The sequence below is a fragment of the Condylostylus longicornis genome, unplaced genomic scaffold (genome assembly GCF_029603195.1).
Source record: "Condylostylus longicornis isolate FDR11 unplaced genomic scaffold, ASM2960319v2 ptg000004l, whole genome shotgun sequence".
NCBI classification, from domain to species: domain Eukaryota; kingdom Metazoa; phylum Arthropoda; class Insecta; order Diptera; family Dolichopodidae; genus Condylostylus; species Condylostylus longicornis.
In genome coordinates this window covers 23,979,526-23,999,178 of record NW_026577973.1, presented here as the reverse complement: position 1 = coordinate 23,999,178, position 19,653 = coordinate 23,979,526, and the positions used below count along the sequence as shown (strand labels likewise).

Below are 19,653 nucleotides of genomic sequence, written 5' to 3'. Positions count from 1 at the left end.
AATATTTTTTTTGCGAAAGACCACAAGATAGAATTAAAATTTTTCATAATTTATTCGCCTGTCACTGATCTTCTAATATCTATTATTAGCAATTATATTAGAAAATGGCGATAAATATAAAAATAATCCCTTATACGTTTTTGTCTCAATGGGCGATGAGAAAGACAAAAATTTATTCAATAAATATGTTTTATAATAATTGATTAACATTATTTGTACTTTGGGAATCGAAATATCTGGTTGTCTATTATTATTATAAAGCAAAAATCCCATTTTCTGTATGAATGAAAATTATGGCAGGCGGAACGGTACTGCATATAGGTGCTGCAATTTAGGGGTTATAAAATAATATTTTTAAAACAACATTTTTTTAAATTTATTTTATGATCAACTCGTTTTGTTATTATTGATTTCAAATTTTAACTTTAAAAATTTATTCTGAAAGCATATAATCTTAATAATTAAGAAAGATTTCGTAAATGAATCCTTCCTATAGGAAGGATATTAACAGTTAAAATGTAATATAAATTTAAACTATTTATTTTTAAATTATATAGTGCTATGCCTTAAGTAAAATAATTCCATATCAACACATATATACATCATATTTAGTATCTTTCATATTTTAGTCTTAAGCTATTCAACATATACATACACTATGTATACAATTACAAACTCTTATTCCTATGTGAAATGTAAGAAATTATTATAATCCAAACAAATTTTATTCATTTTTTAAAATTTACATATTCAGTCAATTTCAACATTTTCATTTTCTTCCATTGTTTCGCTATCACCACTACTATCATGTTGATAACAATTATTACTATTATTGTTGTATATTATCCTTTTTGATGTTGTTTGAAAATTTTCGCCACTATTATGGTTACTATTATTGTTTTCGGTAAGTGATTGCGGTGTAACTGAATCTTTAATTCTATCTGATGGTGATTCAATAGAATAATTATTATCTGTACGATTAAGTTCATCTGATTTACAAAAATTTATTGGAACTTTTGAAGTGCTATTATTATTACTGTTTGAAATTGATGGAAAACTTTGTGGTAAAACTTTTGTATCATCATTTGAAACTGATGTTGGAGACGATATATTGCTATTTGTTAAAGAATTTGTTACTGTTGGAGTTGTTGATGTTATTGTTGATGGAGGCGGTGGTGGCGGCGGTATAGCAGTTGGAATTTTTGTTGGATAAAAATATGGAAATGGTACTTGTGGTAATGGAACACCATATGCCATTTGTAACTATATATAAAATAATAAAATTTAAATTATTATAAAATTTTTAACATTAAATGCATACATATGTAAATGTCAATTAATGTTTTAAATTTCTTACTTGATGTCTATAAATATTTATCAAAGTTGGATCTAAACCGTGTGGATAATGTCCTTGTCCAAAAATATGTGCATAATGTCCATCATCACGTACTAATACTTGTACAGGTACCCGTTTACTAGCACTTAATATTGCTGCTTCATGTTGTTGTATTTGTTTACGTTTTGTTTTATAACGACGATTTTGAAACCATATTTTAACTTGTGTTTCAGTTAAACGTAATGTTTTTGCCATTTCTGCTCTTTCGGGCCCAGACAAATAACGTTGCTGAGCAAAACGTCGTTCTAATTCAAAAACTTGAGCATGACTAAATGCGGCACGTGATCGTTTTTTACGATTATTATTTAAATTCTCATCAGAATTATGCATTTGATTGAAACCGGATGGTGGAGGTGAATCACAATCTATTGTTATAATTTTTTGAATAAAGAAAAGAGGGTTAAGTTTTTTCAATAGAGAATTACTTACAATTATAATTTGTTTTCTTTATTTTTACTATTATTTTGTAAAATATTTTATATATAATAGGTTATAATGATAGTAGCGATTAAGTATGTATAGTTTTTTAAGTTGATATTTTAGTACCAGGTTGTACAAGGATAATAGAGTTTTTTTTTCAAAAATATAACAATACGGAAAAATTTCTTGTTGTTTTTTTTAATAAAATTAAAAGCTTTTAAAAATAAATTATTATTTATGGTATTGTCATTGTGTATAAAGCCAATTTAAAGTAATGCACAATAGTTTTCGTTCTCAATTCAGAAGTATGAATCGAAGGTAACTTAATTAAGCAAATCTATTCAAAGCAAATATTATCTATAAAAGTGTAAATTAAAATGAATAATAAGTTTATTATTAATTATGTAGCTAAGGGCAACATTTTTTTTAAAATTATTTACATACATACATATATGTATAAATGCACAATACACGCGAAGTTTAATAGTACTGCATTATCTTAAAATATTTATTATTCACTATTAATGTATGTGATGGTTTGAACTACACAAGCTATTTATAATTAAATGTAAATTGTCGTTTTGTAGAGAGCATTCTTTAATTTAAAAGCATTTCAATATCTTTATAGCTAAAAAAAAACTAATAATTTAAATCTTGGTTATATAATTTTACATGAATTCCGCTATTAATTCAAGGCGACAAGATATCTACATATGTTATATAAAATTTTATTTTCAATTTAATTCTCACTGGTGTCGGCAAAAAAATTTTATTCCTTTTATGGTAACGTACAGTCTTGAATTTTAAGCATCTTTTGACTTGTGGAAATTTTCAAGATTTTTTCTAGTATTTTCTTGACTCTATTTGACATCTTTTGTCTCAAGTTTTTTCGCGAACTTTTCGAGATCTAAAACCTAACAGAATAATTTTTGACAAAATCCCTGAAAAACACAAATTATAGAACTATTAAAGATATTTTCAATAATACACCGTTGTCAGGCTATTTTCAAGAAAGTTCTACCACATTTAGCGAAAAATTTCTATTTTCGTGCGGAAGAGTTATTTGGGTCCAAAAATTGGATTAAAATTAATTTCCAAACACTAAAAATTTAAAAAAAAAAAATAGTTTAAATTTAATTGGAACGGTTGAATTTTATTAACGATTGAAAATTTTAGCCTAGATTTGTCAGCTAACAGTAGAAATTGGAAAAATCAAAATTTTAAATATAATCAAGTGATTAATTGAAGGGGCTAGTAATAAAATTATTCAATTGAATTTTATAATTATGTGGTAATGCAGAAGTATCTTGATTTAATATATCATGAAAACAAAATCAAACATAATTTTTCATTTATTTAGTTCATTATAATTTAATTAAGTTCATTATAGTTTAATTTCCATGTTTGCGCATATAAAATATCGCTGATCAAAATAGTATTATTCAATTTACCTGAATCACTGTTACATCTTCTCATATCAATTGGACAATCTCTTGAATAATTACACCTTTGATTATTTTCATCATGAGATGTTAAAAACATTTTTATTTTTGTACGATTATCATAATTATTTAAATTATGACTACTGTTATTATTGTTATTATTACTATTAATGCTATTATTATTATTATTATTATTATTATTAATATTAATTGAATTTTTAATTATATTAAAATTTTGTTTTAATGATCCCTCAGTTAATCGTAAATCCACAAATGAGTTATCAGTTTTTTGCTTATTATTATTCTCAATAAAATCATTTTTTGAACCATTATTAATGTTTAAATTATAATAATTACAATAATCATTTTGACATTCTTGTTCTGATTTTGAGTTATCATCAATTGTCATTGGACTTTCATTTGAATTGTCTCTAGAATTACGTTGATAATGTTGTTCCATAAATGATCCAGAATTAATTCGATGATGATATAAAATTCTTTGAGATTCTATATTATTACCAATTTGATGAATAGAGTCATTTGATTTCCGACGGATAAAATATTCATCATTATTTAATGACCGCGGTGTTATAGTTGTATTATTACGTGTTAAAATATCATTAATTGAAAATGGTGTTTTATTATTACTTAAAATAAATTCAGAATTTTCCATTTTTATACAGTTTGCTTATATAATATTAATATTTTTATAATTTCTAATCACTTAAAATATTTCCAATTATTTTATAATTTCTTTTTTAAGTTTTATCTTTTATATTATGGCAATTAGATTTTCCTTCAACCGTATTAGACGAATGCACTTGCTAAACTGAAATTTTCTTTAATTGGGAAATTATTTTTAAATATAACTAGAAAAATTGGAAAATCTTTCTGTAATAAAAACAATAATAGATTTATCACAAAAGTAAACATACACATAAACAGAGCGAGCAATATTCTATAAAGTGGAATGAAGTGCACACAATATTGACTAAAAAATTATGTGTATGTGTAGTTGATATTTAAAAGTGTTTAATATTCACCCATAAAATTATATTTATTGTTCTTATTACAATTAATATTACACTTTTGTGTTTTCTGTTATATTGAAAAACCACGTGGAATACACACACACTAAAATATTTTTGTGAAGAATGTGTTGGTTAAAATTCATATAAGATTTCTATAAGCATGGTATATGTAATACGTAATCTAGCAATTATAAGGACTTAAAATAGATGAAAACTTCATTATTTAACGTTTAACCAATGTGAATTTTCAATTCTCATACAAATAAATTCTCCTTATTTGTATTAGTTTTTTGAATTATCGTAAGCGTGCGAAGAATATTTTTGAAGTTTGGGAGGGACAAATAAAAAATTTAATTTGCAAAATCATTTTAAATAAACCAATTTTTCTTTAAAAAATAGAGATAATTCGAGATTATATCCAATGTTTCAACGATGATCAACAAAATATATCACACTTTTTATCCATAAAAAAGTAGAGTTTCTACCGTATTGGTTTTGAACAACGAAGAAGTGAAGTAAATGGATATGATGTTATTATTCCCTCTAGCAACAAGAACTTAAATATTAAATTTCACAATCAATTCCGAATGTCAATAAATTATGTCAGTTAGGTTTTTAGATATAATAAAAAATGTTATATTGGTTACAGATACTTCTATTTTTGACCCCTGATATTCTTAAAAAAACTAATGATTCACTGTTTTAATAACCAGATTTCAAGGAAACAAGTTTATTATTTCTGCGTTTATGAAGAAAAAATAAGTTCGGCATTCAGTCCGAACCTGTTGACCTGAAGTCCTCTTACTGATAAATTATTTCCTTAAGAACTTAGCGACTATATAAAAATTCAAAAACAATCACAAAAAAATTTAAAGATTAAAATAAGTAAAATCCACTTTTTTTGACCAGACATAACCCAAGTGGATCAAAACGTTCCATTTACAATTTTTTAGCATGAAGAACCACATTTCTTCCGAAAAGTCGACATGCGAAATTTTGCCCTATCAAATAACCTTCTTCATATTATGCAATTTGGTCGGAAAAATTAAACGCTGAACCACCCTAATAAAAAAAAGAGAAGTTGGTAAGAGAGAAATCTTTTTCTGTCTTTTTCACAACGTTCTACAAATGCAGCGCATTTTTAATGATTTTCATTGGCTGAATAATTTTAAAATTAAAATGGCTTTGATTGGGTATATTCTGTGTTGTATTGAATAAATATTTATAATGTACACATATGTATGTAGTAAATTATTACATTAGTTTAACAAGAAAAACTCTTAAAATGCACTTTAAAGAAGGGTGAAAAATTAATTGCCGTTTATTTACATATATTCATAAAGAATAAACGGGAAAGCGAATTTTAAAGCAAATTGTAGTTTTTAAAAGGTACGTATGCAACTAAGCAAATAGTTTGTATTATTTTTAGAATTGGTTTTATTCAAATATCAAATGTTGTTACTGAGGTGGTACGCAGATAGCCATTAAGTATAGAAAATTGTTTTGTAAAGATCAGTTTTGAATAGTTTAGTTGTTAGAATAATATTTTCAACTCGTGCATTAACTATATTTTTCAAATTTGTAGATTTTCAAAATCGGGGTAACAGTGCACCACTTAAGGGGGGGTCATACCTTACGACACATACGACAAGAGACCAATTCTTTTGATGAACTCGAGCACCTTTTGAGGCCCGGACGACCATAACTCCGTCGTCGTGAGAGCAAATTAATTATATAGTTGTAAGTGATTATTTTGAAAATATGGTTGTACATAAGATGACATCTTATATTACCTGGTTTTGAAATTTAACTTCGAAAGTGTAGAAAGTTAAACGAGACTATAATAAAAACGATTGGCATTTCAAAAATTTTTGATGGTATTTTGAAGGTATTTCAACTTTTTCCCGACCGCACTGCATACAATAAGTTAGGTTATGTGATGGCACCAACTTTTCCATATAGAGTTCTTAGTGGAAACGTACTTCTCCATAATAGGGAAGCATAAATAAACTATTTTTAGAGAGGTGTCTCTCTGTCTGTGTACGCACGCGTGTATCTCAAGTTCGGCTGAACCGATTTTTATGAAATTTTATATGTGAGTTTGGTTTGGGTATGTCACTGATTGACCAATCTTTTGGGTTATATTAGGCCTTGGGAACTGAATTTTTTTTTGCGAGCCAATTTTAGATTTTTGTCCATATAAAGAGAAATAATCATCCAATTTCCTTGAAATTTAATATTTAAATTTGGAGTGTTAAAGCAATAAACATATAAATTTTTTGAAACGATGAAGGCTTAGAAACCAAACTGGGGCCGATTTTACATTTTTTAAAATATCTACGGAATTGATTAATGGATATTTGACCTCTGGTTGTTGTCGAAACTAACTGGTGACCTTTCAGGGAATTCGGATGGTACAAATCGAGACTCTACTAAGAGTCAAATTTACATTTTTCTAGGTATGTTAACTAAGAGCTTACTAACGCCCTAAAATTTGGAAAAAAGTGTTTAAAAGGCATTTTTATAATCTTCTATAACACTTTCACTTAACTAGACAATATACATTGCGGCCGGTTATGTGCTGACCACATCAGATTTTTTTTTAACTCATTTATTGAAACACAAATTCTATCGAAAATGGTTTTAAGTAAGTTTAAATATATTTTATGCTAAAATGTAATTATATAAGCATAAAAAAAGCATTAACAGTTTTCAAAAAAAATATTAATAGATATGGAATTTCGATGAACCTGCAATTTATAAAATAAAAAATCAATATATCAACTAATTTAAATATTTCCATAATATCTAATATTAAAAAATACTAGCAAAATAAAATCAATAAAATAAAATAAATATCAATAACCTTCAACATTTAATATAAAGAAAAAAATTACGGTAGGCTCGTCACCTACTTTGTAAATCCAATGACGCAATAAACTGGTTCATGCAACTACAATATCATATACCAACCCTTTGCTCCTGTCAGGAGCAGGATAAAAAAATGTACGGTATAATAATTGCTATAAAAATGTAGGAATAAAACACAGAATTGTCAAAATAAATGAAAACTCCTACATGAGCTTATAAATTCTTCAATTATCCTGAAATAATTCAGTGTTTCAGCATAAATTTTTTCGAAAATTATTACTCTTTAAAATATCGCTCAAAATTAATGAAAAATTAATTATGGTAATAAGAGGTTTCTTTCTCGTTTTTAGCACTTTTCCAAAATTTTTTTGAAAAAAAGTGCTTATTAGTTTCACTCTGTCCGTCCGTGGACACTTTTTTCGTTTACAAAACTTCTACACCCTTGAAGATAGAAAGCTGAAATTTAATAAGTACATAGATCTTTACTAGAAACTTATTTCCGTAGAACAAAATTTTTACCTATCTCTCCCCCTCTAAAAGCTATACCCCCCAAAATCCTAAAAATGCCCTTTTTTAACTATTTGTTGCAATGAAACCATAAGCATTTTTCATTCAAACTATAAGTTAGAAGAAAATTTTTTTCCATCTCCACCCCCTCTCAACTTATCGACTCTTGAAATTGGTAAAATTTGAATTTTTGATACTTTGTATTTCCGAAACCGCAAGCTTTTTCAAATTTCTATAAACGTAAAAAGTTAACGCTAAATTCCATAACATTAAAAAATATAATTATTTTTCTTAACTCACGTAATTAGCCCTTAAAATCGAGCATTATGTTAAGCCCTCTTTAAATTAATTTTTGCTTGCATAAATGAAGCAAAAAAGTATTGAAAAACAGTATTTTCGATAATTGTTGAAGGGAAAAGTGCTACAATACAAACCATTAGTTTGACCATACTTTATCATTACTTAGACGTATGTATAGTGAAAATAAAAGTTTTTGATGTAAATTGTAAATTGTAATGTATAAATCGTAAGTTTTACCGATTACACTGTTTAATATTTTTATACAAACATTTTGAACTGTAGTTAATCAAACCAAAAACAACACATTCTTTTGCTGATCATAAATGTGATTATAATCGTCATAATTTTATTAAAAGTAAACCAATTTGAAAATTATATCAATAAAATATTTTTATAAATAAATCAGGCTTTTTTATCACTGCTTCTTTGGGCACAATGTTAAAATCGTTTGATATCAAATTTCGAATTTTATTTAAAAATTATAAATACAAAATCAAATATAAATTAAAAAAAGCTATGCGTGGCTACGCACCATATTTATGTAGTATATAAAACTTGAAGTCCTTAAAAAGTTGTGGGAAGAGAAATATAAACATTGTAGAGTGGTTTTTGATGATCCATAAAATTTATGTTTATAGAATCGTGTAAAATCAAAGAAGATGAATGATGATTTTGTAATATGAAATCCAAAAGTAAAGAAAATGTTTTATTAATTGATTTTTTTTTGTTGTTGTTATTTTCATATGTTTACAAGTATATTAAAAGTGATATTAAAGTGCACATTAAAATCTCATATTTTTGAAGAAATGTTTACGAAATATTAAATTACAAAACAAATTTTAGTAAAAAATTATTAAAAGAGAAGAATAATTCAAAATTTGGATTTTATCAAAGAATTAATTAAAGAAAATTTATTGTGTTATAAATGAAATATTTTATTATACTAGGTACATAATATTTTGTATAAATAGAAACTTATTCAAATTTTACATACATGCAAACGAATTTTATACAGCAACACAGCTAATACATATAAAAATATAAGTAATTATGTATATATAAATGTGTAAGTATGGCACTTGTGTTCAAGAGTCAAGCATACCCAAATACCCAAGATATATTTATAGATTCTAATGCTGTTTTGTAATACCAATGCACAAATCAACATGTGGTGTTATTTTCATAACAAACAATATTATTAATGGTGAATATTGAGTAAAAATTGTCTGAAATATAACAATTAAGGTTTGAGTCTCTGCTTATCTTTTGTAGTCAAATATAAAAATATTATACAATTGTGAATGTAATTTTAAAGAAAAACAACAAATTTTAACGAAATACAATTTTTCTTAAATTCAAAATATAATTTTAACGTTTCATTGAGTGTATTTTAAAATTTGTTTCTAATATGAATGTAAAAAAGTAAGCAAAAACTTTTGTAATGTTAGTCAATCTGGCTTAGCTGATATATACTTACTTGCCGTTCCTTCGAACCTAAAAATTTTTCTAGGTGGTTTATACCATTTGCAATTATTTTAAAACTTATTGAATATTTTGAAATGAATTGAACGCATTATAATTAATTAAATGATTTTTAAAAATTTTTTTTTGTAGCCAAGATTTATAAAATAGATTTTCACCCAAAAATTTCTGATGTAGCTGTTAAAGGTTTCATTATCTTGTTATACTCTCATTCATAAAGTAATGCAAAAGCTGTACAAAGTCGTTTTAACTGCAAAGGAACAATTTATTTGCAAAACAGGGCTAAATGAAACTTAGTTATTAAAATCACCTTCAGCATTATGCTTTACAAGTTAATTCAAATGTACTCATACATTAGTCCAATAAAACTGTACGCAATAAAATTGCATTTGCTTATTTATTTTAATGTAGCACAATTAATGTTCTTTAAAAAAAAATCTTCCAACTATTCATGGTCATCTTTATTTTGAACAAGGAAAATTTCTTATATTTAATTTGTTTTTTTTTTGTTTACATTAATTTTCTGCAGTCGCACTTCAGACTTATTTACATTGGTTGAAGCAACCAAAAAGAAATTGAAATAAAAAAACTTAAGACATGCGATTGAAATTTAAAACCAAGTTTGACACTTTTCTGATCGTTAAATTCTATGACAAATATCTTTGTGTAAAAAAAAATTGTAATGCAGAAAGGAGGCTTACAATTGATTAAACAAATTCTGCAATTTTTTTTCTATATTCATAGTCTAATCATTTTTAAGTACAGGCGCCAATACCCTAGGAGGTCTTATCTATATTTGTAGTTTTCTATATGAAGAAGAAAATATAAAAATTTTTCCTCTTGTTTCACAGAGTTTTAACGCAAACTCATAATTTTTTAATAAATTAAATACTTGGAGATATTATTTGAATTGATACAGTGGCATCAAAGCTGATTTTTCTTTTGTGAGATGTCTTGCAACTCTTTATTTGTGAAAAAAAGTTTCATATTATCGTACGGTTTCTAAACAATTAAAAAACCGATTGATTACATGGACTCGTATGTTAATTTTTAAATGTTTTTAAGGACTTAAATTTTAATGCGATAATTTTATCTTTCTTGTAAGAATTTCGATATTTAAAATTTCTAAGAACTGAAGCAAATAAAAATCTGGGTTTTCTAAAAATTTTTGTTCCTTGCATGAAAAAATAAAAGTTGAGCAAAAAATACGAAAATATATTACAGCTAAAATCCAATGCGAAAAAATTGGATTTGGTTGATATTCAACGTTTTACCTCGAATCCTATGAAATTTAACAGTTTAAATGCAATAGGAATTCTAAAGTTGAAGCGAAGATCATAAGCGACTTTTTTTTTTAATACGATTAAGATTAAGGAATTCGGCAACACTATAGTGAACCCTTCGCGTTAAAAAATAAAAATTTTGCATTGAAATTTACATTAAAATTTGAAACCACGCCATTTTAAAGTTGCATGTCGTATAACAACTTAATTCACGTCTTTTAAATTTCCAGATACTTAAAACAGTTTTATCCAATCCTTCATATCGCAAATTTCTTCAAATTTTCTCACAATTTATTAATAAAAGTTTTTATTAATAAATTGTGTAAAGTAATTATATTTTTGGTGGCATAGAAATTTGGAAAAGCATGCAGTTTCGGAAATATAAGGTGCCAAAATTTCAAATTTTACAAATTTCAAGATGCGATAACATGAAAAGGAGTGGAATTGGAGAAAAATTTTCGTCTAATAATATAATATTTATTGATATCTAAAAGTTGCTACTTAGAAATTAAATTTCAGACTCCCACAATCTGTATTGTATTCAAATATTGTATGCCGCGGTAGAGAAAGCCAGCCACTACTTTTTCGCTACAATAAATATTTATAATTATTTTTAGGTTTTTGGGAAGCTATAAGTTTTATAGTGGGTGAGATAGGTAAAAATTTTATTTTAAAAACAAAAGTTTCTGATAAAAATCTATATGCCTATACGTCTTTCTATCTTAAAGGGTGTAAAAGTTTTATAAACATGTTTACGTACGGAGAAACGGGTGGACACAGTGAAATTAATAAGCACTTTTTTTTCCAAAATTCTTCTTGAAAAATACTAACATGGGTATATTAAATCTAAACAATTTTTGGAAAACATTTCAATTTAGGGAACTACATCTTTAAAATGGCTAGGTATATAATCCAGTTAGTTTGCTGAATTTTTGTAACAATTTTTTACTCAAGAGTCGGTTCTAGGCTGATTTAATAGTATAATGCATTGAAGCTATTTTGAGTTTCATATTTCAAAAAACTATTGATACAGCCTTTGATCTGCATCCAAGACCTTTGTACAGAATTTTGGCAATGCCATATAATATAAACAGCAAAAAATTTTTAACTTAGAGAATCTGTCACATTTCCTTTTACATATTAATAGTGAATTGACTGATATACATTGAAATTTTTAACTAGTTAACAACCAAGAACGAAAAAATCTGGAAAAATGATTAATTTATATTGAAAAATTACTTAAAAGACAATATCAATAACTTACTCAACGTCATATTAAAGTCACATAAAGAGAAACATGAATAATTTTACAGTGAATTTTCCATGAAACACGCTCTAAATTTTCTATTTTTTTTTATTACATTCAATTAAATTTTGAAATATGTAATATCAATTTGATGTCTACATGATTCATTTTATTCTGATATGAAACATTTTTTTTCACATTATTTTCATATATAAATAGCAAAAAGCCTCAGCCTAAATTCTGAAAAATAAGAAGAACGAAAAAAAAATTACTTGTACGTTCGTGTACAGCAAACAGTAGTCAAATTCAGTTCAGTTCAAAATAAAAACACATTAAAATTAGTTTTACTTTCATCATAAAAAATAATCAACTTTGAACAACATACATTCATTCCACGCATATATGCGATAATACCAGAAACCAATCTAAAGCCAGATGCCATTTCGGTTATCTTTTAATTGTATCGATTTAATATGGAAAACATTTAAAAAAGAATAAAAATATAAAAATGAAATGAAATGAAAAATTATTTCATTATTTATGAATTTTCTTTTAAGGGCGGATATAAATGATCTTTTGGTTCGCCTGGCGCTTGTTAAAAGACCGAAAAGGTTAACAAATAAAACGCATAAACAAAAGTATAAAAAATAAAATGAAACTATAACAAGTGCAAATGTAATAACCGTTCTTGCAGACTTGTTATTAATACATTTTAACTAAAGATTCAAGTTCAACTTGGGCTTTGGTTTGAGATTTTAATTAGTGCAATAGTTTTCGTCAGAATGACTTAATAATTTTATAAATGACAATGTGTGCCTATCATATTTTCTTTGTATGCGTTACGAATTTGGCGAAAGCGAATATGAGAGATTTTAACCAGCCTTCCAAAAGTTCAAGCTTAATTTTGTAGGGAAAGAAATATGAACTTTTTGGGGGGAGTCTATGAATGGGGTATCATATTAAAATCTTCAAGTTTTTTGAAATAATTTTTGCCATATTATCGCGGTTGTATGATATTCAAGTACAAAAAGTTGTATAAAAAAACTTTCAATTTCAAGTGTTTTATTTAGAGTGGACTTACTAATCTATAAGAAAGGTTTTCTTTTTTTATAATATAAAACAGTGGTTAAAAATACTTTTATGCACTAAATTTAAAATTTGTTTAAAATTTCACAAACATCTGCCTAACTCAAATATTTTTTCATTCATATTTTGAGTAAATAATATTTTCGTGAGGAAAACAAAATAAAAGCATTGAAATTTAAATAATATTAAAATAAATATCGTACTATAGATACAGTGCGTTCCATTATAATTAAAACAATGCACTTTACAGTTTACATATTCTAATATCCAATTTGAAATAAAAATAACTACTTAAATTGACATTGAGAGCTCAATCCATTGACAATTGAGCTCAATCTCAAATTCTATTTGGAATTGCTCAAGTTTTTTTTAAATATTTAATGAGCTCATTAGATATTAAAGTAAAACATACAATGCTCCTATATTTATGGCCAACTCATTCTGGCAAAAATTACAGTGAACGCACCTTCATTCACATATGCCTTCAATATAATACGAGTATAACTAATAAATTTTTATTAAGCCTTTTATTTTTGAAATTCTATTTTGTTTTATTCAATATTTTAGAAATTGCATTCGTTATTTTCAATTAAAGCAAAAATATTCTAAATTAAGTTAACTGTCTGAATATTATTGGAATGTACTGTATACAGATGTGTGTGAAATTGATTTTCATACAAAATTTTATTGTTAAAATTCGTGAACATTTAAGAACTTTGAAGGGTTATACTGTACAGTTAAGTAAATAAAATAAAAGCCGCAAATGATTGTACCGGAAAAAACCCATGTTTTTTACATGTTTTTCTAATAAAAATGTCAAAAATTTTTTTTTTTGTCATTTTGTATATAAAAATAGTGAATCAAAACTGATTTCGAATTGAGCTCTAAGAGCAGAAATAAAAGTTAAAAAATAGTAAAATGTTTAAAAGTATTTACTACATGCAGTAATTATGATCCAATGTATAAGGAGCACTTAATAATTTGTATAGCTACACGGTTTGCTCTTTATATTTGAAAATCTATTTTATTTTCTCTAGCTTAAACTCTAATATTCATTTGAATATATTTAAAGCAAGAATTTGAAATTTCTGTGTATTGTCTAACTTAACCCTTGATATCTAACATGAAAGTGTTTTCAAATCATATCCCACTTTGAAAAAGAAGTCAGTGAGAACCTTCGAATATTCGCAAAATCAAAATAAATAAAACGTAGATCTTATTTACGAAAATGTTTGTAGTGAAGGGAAGTGACAAGAAATATAAAAAAAATATGTAAATAAATATTTGAGTAGATGTTAAGGTAGAGGTGATAATTGTTCATTCACGAAAATTCAAGTATTTTAGAAGGTCACTTTAAGGTTTTTTTATGTTTGTATCATAAAAGCAGTTTGATGTTAGACTCACTTAGGGCTGACTTCAAAAACTTTGATTAATTTTCAGACATTTCAAAATCGGATTGGTTATTCGTTAGAATATACTTGAAAAATTCGGAAAAATCAGAAATAAATTTTCAATATTAATTCGAATTTTCATTTCAAATTGTAATCTTTACCTTACTTTTGAAATCCTTGCTGGCAAAGTTTACTTAACTTTCAAAATACTTCTGAATCTACTAAAAGATGTAGGAGCACAATAGTTTTGTTTAATACAAAGTCAAATTTTAAGCAATTTAATACATCGAGCAAAATTATTAAAATATTTTGACTTTAATTAAAATTTTAATCTTTTACGCATTTCGTCAGAAATTTCAAAGCTAAAGAGGTTTTAAACTCAAAATTTATATTATATTTTACTATTTCTATTGCTTTTCAATATTGTAATTTTTATGTCGCTTAAAATTTTTGAATTTTTTAATCTTAAAATCATTTAACTAAATATTTACAACATAAATTTAAGCTAAATTTAATTTCATTTAGACTTGACATTTAACTAAAACTTCATCTAATATAATTTTACAGATTGTACTCGTATACATACATATATAGAAAAAATCTGATTCATCATGTAATATAATACTGGGATTTTAAAATTTATTTACAAAAATGTCTAAAAATTAAATAAATTAATTGCAAATTCTAACTTTATTAGAATAATTGAAATTAATCCATGCACCATAATGGAACTTTCTGGTCATAATGTTCACCGGTTGATGTTGTGTATAAACCATTTGTATGATGATGATTTGAATAAGAATCTTGATGCTCATATGATAATAACTGATAACCTGGGTATGGTGGGGGTGGTGGTGGTGGTGGTGGCGGTGGTGCCACACTTAAATTATGTCCCAAGTTGTGTCGTTGTACTGGGTTTGACCCAATCACATTCTGAATATTCATCGTATTTTGATATGACGTTACAATATTTTTTTCTTTTTCATTTTTTAATGCTAACATTGACTTACTACTGTCAGATACTGTTGGTAATTTATTAATGCATAACTTTTGATTATCTTTCGCATTAACTGCTGTTTCGATTTGAAGACGTTTTGATTTGTATCGGCGATTTTGAAACCAAATTTTAACTTGTGTTGGTGATAAATTCAATTGTTGGGCCATAACTTCACGTTCCGGTGCTGATAAATATTTTTGCTGTCTAAATCTTCGTTCAAGTTCTAGTACCTGTGATTGAGAAAATAGTACACGTGGCTTTCTTTTCGTTTTCAGTTTGCCATTTTTACGTAGTTCAGCACGAGATGATGTTACGACTTGTTGTGAATTGGGATCAACTGCAAAATTAGAAAAAATTTTCTTTAAGAACTATATGACATTAAAAGCTATAAACTTATTTTTACTTTGAATTCCTTTTTCATTTTCAGTACTAATTTGACAAATATTTTCTAGATCTCGAACATGTTCTGAGGTAGCGCAACTGTTTTGTTGTTGTGTCACTGGTGATGAAACAGGACTTTGTTTTTCTATACTTGAACAATGTGGCGAAGATGTTGCCGTCATCGAAGATTCTAAGGGATTTATTATATCGGCAGGTGTTGATGATGATGGTGACATATATGGTGGAACTGATGAATTACGTGATTGATAACTACTATTATCATCAATAATTGATATTGTTGCTATATTTTCTGTATTATCATTATTTAAATTATTATTTTCATTAGGCAGAAATGACGGTGATTGTTGATAATGTGAATTATATCCTTGAAGATTTGTTGTCGATGCATATGGATTAGTTGTCGCAGAATACTGATAACTTTGATGTGTATGAAATGAAGCATGAGGATGTGGATGATGATAATGATGATGATGATTAGAATATGAAGAATGTGGATGATGATAATATTGTGAAGATGTCGGTGTCGTTCCTGACATAGATGAATACTCATAAGAATTATTTGAAGCACCACCATATTGATGTGATAAATACCCATTATGTGATATATATTGTCCTGATGACGTTTGATCAGTTGTGTTATACGATTCGTAGTCCATGTAATTTACAGGATGTTGTGATAATCTAAAAAAAATATTTAGGAATTTTATTTAAATTGATCATTTCTTCACACTATAATGTGAAATATTTAAGACATTTGACATGCTAATTTCACATGATCTTGATATATTCTATTATAAATTGATCTTAATTTAATAAAAATTGCTGAATTATGCTTGTCGGAAGACATCACCTATAATAAACTCATTATATACGACAATAATTAATGCGATTTAAGTGTACGGTAGCTTAGTATAATATTATTATTATAATGGTCTAGAACTAAATTTGAATTTAATAGAGATAATTTTAAACTGAGGTCTATATTAATTCATTACGCAAATAACAAATTTTTTAAATAAACCCAAAATTCTTGTTTTCATCTATTTATAGATTATTTTTTAAGATAAGCAAATAATATTGTTAAATCAAACAAGGATATTTATTTATAAAGATAAGAATGTAAGGAATCCCGTCGAGACGGTTTGTTCGAATACGTATAAAAAAGTTAAAGGATCATAAACTCAATGAAACAAACTATTTTTTGAAAAGGATATTAAGAACGATAACACTGGAAAACAATAGATATTTTTAATTGCCGATAATAATGTGTGTACCAAATTTCTAAAGTTCAAAAAAATTTTTTAAAATTTGTGTAACAAAAATTTTATAAAAATGTGAATCAAGGATGTTAAAATTGGATGTTATTGTGCAATATGATTAACATGTGCGACTTGACTCTATTATTTAAATAAGTGCATAAATTTTCTGCACGTTTCTAAGAATATCCTCTGGGGGTATTACATACATATATTTCAAAATTTAATTTTAGAATGATTTTTTGCCTACTCCGATCTGGGTTCTTTTTTCTGGTATATTTAACAGCACAATCCAAAATTTAAGACTTTAGGTTACTGCTTCATTAAAGCATTTCTTATCGTTTTAATGATATTAAATTATACAAAAAAATATATTTAAAAACTTTGAAAAAAAAATAGTTTTTATCTTGAGGTTTTTTTTTGTATTATATTGAATATAACGTTCTCAGCTCACAAGACAAACTCTTTCATGAGAGTTCCACATTATTCAAGCGAAACTATACCCCATAAAGGATTTTTGGCTTTCTTCGACACAACAATTATTTCATTTTTAATTTAATTGCCATTTTAAGAATTACGCAACATAGAGAATTTCCCAAAAATTTCTCCAAGTGTGAAAATCGTCGGCTTAGACAGTTTAATACCTGTGTGAATAAGTTTTGTGAACTAGACATTAAGTAATAAAGTTAAATTGTATTTAATATAAGTGTAATTTTCATTTTCCAAATAAAGCTAAATGAAACATTTAACATTCAGTGAATCAATATTCTTCTTTGACAACAAGAACGTTTTAATTTTTATAGACTTAAGCCGGATCATTTATGTAAATTTAATTGTGAATTGTGCAACAAAGTCAATATAAAAAAGATATAATTAGATCAGAATCATAATTTGATGCTTTAAGAACAGAGCACCAATCGAAATAGAAATTTTTTATTTTATTTTGATGACTTCTGATGTGCTTGCAAATTTAAACTAGTCTAATTCGACAATTTAAATATATTGGTTTTCGTAATACAAAACTTTTAATTATGGAATGCTGAATAAAAGTAATAAAAATATTGCTATAGCTTCTAGCAACATTAACTTTCACGCTATACTCATAATATTCTTTTAATTAAAAAACAAAAATTATTTTATCCTTAAGCAATATCCTGGTTTCTATTAAACAGTGTTTTAAAAATATTTGAAAATTAAAAAAATAAAATTGTATTAGCTACTAATACCTACCCTTCGTTTTGTAAATATGGGTTATCCGATTCTGCTAAATTTAAAATATCCTTAACCGAAAATGGTGTTGTTATAAGTGAATCTGAACCGCAAATTGAAGAAGAGTTACCAGAATTATTACTAATTTCGTAATAACCAGATGGTTGTAACATTTTCATATCTTGTATAATATTTTAATTAAATATAATTTTAAATGTTTCTATACTTGAAAGTATTTATTATTTTAAAAATATATTCACAATAAGTTGGAAATATTTTTTCAACACTCTTCTTTTTCCGAAAAAAAATTTTTCAATAATTAATTTTTATAATTCATTTTGAATGTTATTTAAAGGTTTATTTACTCCAAATTAGTTGCTTTAATTTATTTACCAATAAATTGTTATACATTACGCTTATTTTTCTTAAATTTTTAATAATACGGCATATTTGCATCTATTTTCCCGAAATTAAACCGCAATTGTACGCTTATTTAACGCATATTTAACAGAACAGAACAAATATGAAACTGAATTTAATAAATTTCAAAACCACGGAGACAACAAAATCTTGAAAAAAAAAAGTAGAAAAACAAAAAAATTCCTCTAAATCAATAATTTGTCTTAAAAAATTATAATTTGAAATTTTAATACTCAATTTCCCATGATATCCCAGCCATAGCCAGTGAGTGTAAATATTCATGAACGGAATCATAATAAATGAAAAGAGATAACAGTTTTGAGTATGATGCAAATGAAAGAGAAAAATGAAAAGAGTCCTATAAGTAGAGAGAAAGAGAAAGCGATATCAATTCTAAAATGTATGTAAGAATTTTTTTATAATTATTGTTGTTGTTTTCATTTCATAAAAACATGAAGAATTTCCTGATAAAAGAAATTTAAAGAAGAAAATAAACTCCGCCTTAATAAAATGGCTGTTTATTATATAGTATGAAATATTGCACAATATTTTTATTATAGCTGTAAATTTGGTAAACCATATGTTTTTATATTGTGCAATTAAGTACATGTTGTGCTTAAATTTATAACTTTATATTTATAATTTTCATACAATTATTGACTTCTATAAGTTTATTCGAATTTTGTTGCATTTTTTTCAGTTTGTTTTCTACTGATTGACATTTAAAATCTGATAATTTTAGCAAATTAAAAGTGGGTCACTTGAATTTTTTTGTATTTATTAGATTTTTTTTTATAATATTAAGTAGGTTATAAATAATTAATATGAAAATATTATAAGTGTATGGAAAATTGTATGATTAAGCATCTATATTCGTAACAATATATTTATAATTAAAAAACTTTAGCTATTTC

General features: G+C 25.8%; 1 protein-coding gene across 1 annotated transcript; it reads right to left on the bottom strand.

The window, feature by feature from the left end:
- Positions 1-852: 852 nt before the first annotated feature.
- LOC129607635 (nuclear transcription factor Y subunit gamma-like) lies at positions 853-18,492 on the bottom strand (the record flags this gene model as incomplete). Its single annotated transcript, XM_055518768.1, has 6 exons — positions 18,341-18,492; positions 15,883-16,535; positions 15,188-15,789; positions 3,268-3,400; positions 1,358-1,761; positions 853-1,263 (listed from the first exon to the last, which is right to left on the bottom strand). Coding segments are annotated over exons 1-6 (2,355 nt in total), but the record flags the coding sequence as incomplete, so codon positions are not given.
- Positions 18,493-19,653: the final 1,161 nt, after the last annotated feature.